This window comes from Oxyura jamaicensis, unplaced genomic scaffold, assembly GCF_011077185.1.
Source record: "Oxyura jamaicensis isolate SHBP4307 breed ruddy duck unplaced genomic scaffold, BPBGC_Ojam_1.0 oxyUn_random_OJ67141, whole genome shotgun sequence".
Lineage (NCBI taxonomy): Eukaryota > Metazoa > Chordata > Aves > Anseriformes > Anatidae > Oxyura > Oxyura jamaicensis.
The window spans coordinates 1-5,824 of record NW_023308402.1 but is presented as its reverse complement, the minus strand read 5'-3'; the positions used below and the strand labels follow the sequence as shown (position 1 = coordinate 5,824).

General features: G+C 69.9%; 1 protein-coding gene across 2 annotated transcripts; it reads right to left on the bottom strand.

Moving 5' to 3' along the window:
- Positions 1 to 421: 421 nt before the first annotated feature.
- Positions 422 to 4,781, bottom strand: MAF1 (MAF1 homolog, negative regulator of RNA polymerase III). Of its 2 annotated transcripts, XM_035313729.1 has the most exons (8): positions 4,745 to 4,781; positions 4,188 to 4,324; positions 2,836 to 2,964; positions 2,583 to 2,748; positions 2,275 to 2,396; positions 1,661 to 1,780; positions 1,044 to 1,163; positions 422 to 934 (listed from the first exon to the last, which is right to left on the bottom strand). In XM_035313729.1, exons 2-8 carry the CDS (start codon positions 4,268 to 4,270, stop codon positions 913 to 915), a joined length of 762 nt encoding a protein of 253 aa, XP_035169620.1. In that variant the 5' UTR covers positions 4,271 to 4,324; positions 4,745 to 4,781; the 3' UTR covers positions 422 to 912. The 2 variants fall into 2 exon arrangements, with proteins under 2 accessions (XP_035169620.1, XP_035169619.1); XM_035313728.1 differs by lacking the exon at positions 4,745 to 4,781 and having other exon boundaries at positions 4,188 to 4,361.
- Positions 4,782 to 5,824: the final 1,043 nt, after the last annotated feature.

The window sequence follows — 5,824 nt, the reverse complement described above, 5'->3', positions numbered from 1 at the left end:
GGCTTCCCCCTGCCAGACAGCGGGGGTGGGCTGCGAGGCCCCCAAAATGCCGGGAGCCCCCGCAGGGCCGAGGGGCTGGGGGAAAAGGGAGAGGACGTGAGGCTGCCGAGGTGCGAGCGGGAGCCGGCGGCGCACTGCTCCCACCGCGTGCCCCAAGTACAAAAATAAACTCTGCAGCCCCGGCACCGTGGTCGCTGCCAGCACGGGGCTCTGGCCCTGCTCCAGCCCCGCCGCCACCAAAAGCCATCTGTGGCGTGGAACACCAGCAGCCAGACCCACGAGAGCTGCGCCATGAGGTGGCCCAGGGCAGCGTTCACCCGTGGGAGCTGTCTGCACACCGCAGGCGCTCAGGGCTGGTGCAGGAAGCTGGCACCTCCCAGCAAGGGTTAAAAAACCAAAAACAAAACAGAAAAACACTACGTGAGGGCAAGAGCAAAGCAAAGCTCTTTGAAACGAACGGACGCTTCCTCGGGGAAGGAGCTGAGGACAGTTCACCGAGCTCTGCGGGAGGAGGCTCCGCCGGCCCCCTCCGCTGCCGCTGGGGCCGGGGACGGACGGCGCTCGCTGCATCACAGCCGGGGGAGAAAAAGTGCTCGAGGAAAAGTCCAGCCCGGCTTCAGAGCCGCGAGGAGTTTGCAGGTCAGTGCAGCCAATGAGATCAGCGATAAAGTGCAGCAAAGCTTCTCGGAGCCCCGCGCGGCTGTCCGGAGACCCCGAGGGGACGTCGGCCGGCAGCACCCGGAGCGAGGCCGTGCGGCTGCGTTCAGTTCCTCGTGCTCCGAGGTGCCTGGGCACTCCAGTGTACGGTGGGCAGGGCGACGCTGCAGCGCGGGGCAGGGCGGGGAGCTGGGGGCCGCCGGGCGCGGGTGGGATGAGGCAGGGCCAGAGGCACCTTGGAGCGGCTCCGGGCACTCACATGCAGATAACCTGCAACCTGCGGGCGAGCACGCGGCTGTCACCGCCCCAACGGGAGCAGCGCCGGGTGCCGGGAGCAGCGCTGCCGCCCCACCGAGCAGTCAGCCCGGCGTGCCGGCCGCACGCACCTGTCCTCCTCGATGCTGCCGCTCTCGGCGTCGTGGCCATCCCTGCTCCTCTCCGCATCCTCCTCCCCGAGGTCCATGTCCAGCTCGTTTCCAGCCTCGGGGCGCGTGTAGGCGTACCCGCTGGGGAGAGAAGGGCAGCGCAACGTCAGCGCCCAGCCGGCGCCGCGCTCTGCAGAGCGGTGTCCGCGGGAGGGATCCCTGCTCTGGTCTCCAGCGGGCTCGGGTCCCCGCTGAGTCCCTCCTGCTGCTGGCAGGATCGTCTCTGCATCCAGCCACCGCCCCGCGTGGCTGCCCCGGAGGTGTCACCCCCGAGCACGCCCTCCACAAGCAGCGGCCGGCGGAAGGGCCACCCCTTCCCCAGGGACCAGGGCTCCGGGTCGGTGTCTCCAGCAGGCTCGAGGGGCGGTGTGGCTCTGGGAGGCCGCTCCGGCAGCACCGTCTGCTTGGTGGGCCGGCAGCAACGGCGCCAAGGCAGGCGGGGGGCAGCTCCCGAGCGTTTATCGGCTGCGTTCGGCTCGGGGGCCAGCGGGGGCCTCAGCTCCCCCGGCAGGGATGCGGCGTGCGAGCGGGCAGAGCGAGTCGCTTAGGGTGACTTGGCCGATGTCATGGGGCCTGACCTGATGGAACGGCAGGTAAAAAAGACGATCCTCTTCAGCCTCTTGTTGTAGAAGAAGTAGTTGAAGGACCAGAGGCTCCCGTCTTCTCCAAAGGGGTCCGAATCCAGGTCTGGGTTGTAGCTGCAACAAGTGGAGCTGTGAGAAACGCTGCGCTGGGCCCTGCCCCCAGAGCCAGCCCCGTCCCAGCCCCCGGTGTCTGGAGGACGGAACCTGGGAAGGGGGCAAGAGCAGCCCCCGGGGGGGGGGCAGCAGGCAGGGAGTGGGGTGAGTTGGTGTCAGTACGTCCAGGCTGTGCACACAGCGTGGCAGAACGGGGGCTGCCCCGGGTGGGTTTTGGAAGGAGGCGGAGGGGGCACCTCGGGGGGGCAGCCTGGGGGGGAAGCTCGGGGGAGCAGCCTGGGGGGGAAGCTCGGGGGGGCAGCCCACAGCCTGCAGTGCCCCTTTCCAGGGCACAGGCCAGGGATGGCAGCGGCGGCTCCCATCTGTGGTCACAGAGCAGTTCTGGACCCTGCTCCGGCCCTTTCACGTGGGCGGTGGCACCAAGACGCCACCTGCCACTGAAAAAGAAGGAACTGCTGCTCTGCAGGCCAGCGGGGAGGGGCCCGTCCCGGTACCTGTAGATGTCACACTCCGACAGGCAGATCTCCTCGTCCACGGCGTCCCACAGGTGCGGCTTCAGGGCCTTGAAATCCTCCCGGACCGCAGAGAAGAGGCTGCAGTTGACAGCGTTCACCACCTAGCACGGAGCGGGGCCGTGAGAGGGGCAGGGACCCCCGCCTCCGCTGCAGCCCCCAGCCCGCGCCCCCCGGGGCTGGCCTCCCCCTCTCCCGGCCACCCACAGGGGAGGAGGAAGGCGCCCAGAGGTGGCCGCGGGGTTCAGGGGGCGCCCCCGGCTCTGCCCTGCCCACGGCTCCCCACGCACCCAGTTGAGGCTGGGCTCCCGGCTGAACTCGTGGCTCTTGGCGGCGCTGAAGTCGTAGTCGGGGCGGAAGGACTCGTTGAGCGTGGCTATCAGGTAGAAGAGGGTCTTGCGGCTGCACTTGTCGCTCAGGGGGCCCTCCTCGTCGCCGCTCTGACTTTTGCCGAGCCTGGGCCAGGGAAAGGCGAGGTTACGGCGTCACCGGCACGGCGCAGCCCACGAACCCCAACCCCGTCCCGCCGCCGTCCCGCCGTACCTGCTGGGGCTGATCCCCGTGGTCTGCGGGGGCGACAGCGCCTCCAGCACGTGGGGCTGGCCCTCCTGGCAGAACTGCTTGAACATGTGCTTGTCGTCGCCGGCCATCTTGCAGGAGTAGCTCTCGATCCTGCGGGGACACCGCGCCGGGCGTGAGGGCGGCACCGGGCCCGCACCGAGAGCCAGGACCAGAAACGCCCGCGGCTGGCCCAGACCCGGCTCCGTTGCAGCCCGCCCGCTGCCGCCGGCCCTGACGCTTCCCAGTGGCTGCGGAGCCGGGAAGCCCCGAGGAGCCCTCGGGTGGAGCCTCCAAGTGCTGCTGGGTCCCACCGCCCAGCCTCAGCCCGAGGACAGGGAAGCTCGGGGACCCCCCGCGAACCGGGGGACCCGGCGCAGAGCAGCCCCGCCGGCCAGGCTGCCGAACCCCGGGCCGGAGGTGGGCATGAGCATGAGCATGAAGTGAGAGCTTCAAACGAAGTTCTTCCGGACTGTGAAGCCCCTCAGGCTGCCGGGAGACCCCTCCACCAGGCCACCGCCGGCAGGAGCTCCCCAGAGCAGGGTCTGAGCTCCCTGCCCTCCGCTCCAGGGGCGGCGCGGGAAGCGTCCCCTCGGGGAAGGGGCAGGGAGCACAGAACCTCCCCGGCTGGGGGAGCCCCCCCCCAGCACCCAGCCCAACCTCTGCTAACGCCAGAAGGGTGCCGGGGCCCGGGTACGTATCGCGTACGGACTGGTTTCACCCCAGCTTTGCACTCCTAACCGCATGCCCTTCAGCTACCTCTTGGTAGTTGAATGATGACATTTATCTTGCACAACTACTTTTCTGCTAAAAAAAAAAAAAGCCTTGTTTTCAAAACGTGGATGGAAAAGGTCGTTACCCTCACAGAAAGCTACCTGGGAAACCTCCACCCATCCGCTGGACCTGAGGGGTTTGCGAGAAGCGCAGCTGAGAGCACCGCGGCTTCTCCACCGCTTTTGGTAACGCTGCCGCAGAACCACAGAGCTGGAAGGGACCCGTGAGGATCAGGGCGCATCCCGGGCGTGGGCACCGCCTCATGGCCTCGAGCTGGCGCTGAGCTCTCCCGCACAGGAGGGCCCTGCCGGTTCCTCGTCCCGCAGTAACCGGCTGCACAGCGACTCCGCCGGGAGCCAGGCCTGGAGCTCCAGCGCCCCGGCCCTCGCCCCGCCGCACCCGGGCCCGTTGCGTGCAGCCGGCGTCCCCAGGGGCTGCGGGGGGCCGGCGAGGAGCGCAGGGCCGGGTCCCTGCCCGCCCTCGCTGCTGCCCTCCGGCGCTGTCGGAGCTCCTGCGCTGCAGCTCGGCCCCCGGGGGCAAGGCCGGCGTTGGACGGCACCCACCTGCCGATGATGTGAGCATCTCCGGTCTCCACCGTCAGCTGGGAGTTGATTGCTTCAAAGCTTGAGTTCTCCAGCAGCTTCATCGTCCCTGCGTCCGGCTGGGCAGCGATTCCCTGTGCAGCAGCGGCAGCGAGGTGCGCGAATCCTGCTGAGGAGAGCGGCCGTCAGCCCGGGGAGCCCAAGCCCGGGGAGCGCCAGCGGCAGGCAGGGCACAGCCTGGAGCCAGAGCAGCTTTTTGGAGCAGGAGGGGCAGGATGTGGCAGCCCTGACGGGCCCCGCTCTGCCACCGCCACCCCTCGTGAACAAAATCAGAGATTTTTCTGCCGCCGCCGCTCCGGCTGCACGACCACGACGCCCGCCTCGACCGCGCCGGTGCCGAGCTCACGCCACCCACAGCGGCGGCTCCGCGCGCGCCGGCGAGCTGCCAGGCTCCCCTTGCTCCCCTTCTGCCACGTGAAGGTCACCGGCCCGCGTTGGCCGGCCTGGCTTTCCCCCCAGGCGTCCCCAGAGGGACGCGGTGCTGGCGGTGGCCAAGGCTGGCGGGAGGAGAGCTGCGCTGCGGGTGCCGGCACCCCGCGGGGACGGCGGAGCGCGGTGCCCCCAGCACGGGCCCCTGGCGGCGCCGGGCTGTAAGAGGAGAACTCGTCAACAGCCCGAGGGGCGGGCGCCAGCCTCGGGAAGCGGTGGCAGAGCTCCAGCCTCCCCCATCTGTGCTGACCTCACCTGAGGCCGCACGCTGCGCTCACGGCGCGGTGGTGAGCCGTGCTGGCAAAGCTCCCCCGGTGCTGGGAGAATCGGCCCAGGGCTCCCCTTGGGCGCTGCAGGCAGCGGAGAGAGCCCCAGCGACCCCCCGGCACCGCGCGCTGGCGGGGCGGCAAACAGCCCCCAGGTATGGGGATGTGGGACCGGAGCATTCCCGGGGCATCGTCGTGCCCCGAGGTCCTCCCCGGCGCTCCAAGGCGGCACCGCCTGGTGCCGGGGCAGCTGGAGCACAGCAGGGAGCACAGCCCGGACCCGTCACTGCTCCGGGGACAAACGCCCCTCCAAACCCACGCGCCGATGGCTGAGCTCCACGGGATGCGGGCAGGGGCTGAGCCTGCGGCGGGCAGCGGTGGCTCTGCCACCAGCAGGGCTTCCGCGGGATGGGAGCTGAGCGAGGGGACCCGCGCACGGCTCCTGGGGCCCTTTGGAGGAGCTCTCGGGCAGCGGGGAATCCAGGAAGCGATATCACAGGGGGGGGTTTCAGGACCTCAGTTCAAAGATCTCGGCTTAATTCATCTCAGAGGGACGCTGAGAGATTTGCCTGGGGGGCTGTGCCCCAGCCCTCAGCCTTTCGGTACGCCCGGCTCCTCCTGGAGCCCGCGGAGCAGGGCGGGTGACAGCACGGGGGACACGGGGGACGCTTCTCGTGGCCAGGCCGTGGGGACAGCGGGGAGGAAGCTGAGCAGAGCTCGCCCCCCCGCAGCTGCCGGCTGCTCGCTTGGAGGACAGACAGCACAGCGCCCGCTGGGGGGGAAGCTGAGCTCTGAGCCTCGAGCCGCCAGTGCCAAACAGGACGGGACAGAAAACGGCCCCGGGGGACACCCGGGGGCCCCACGGCCGGCGGGCAGCACCACGCCAGCGCCCTACCGCAACCC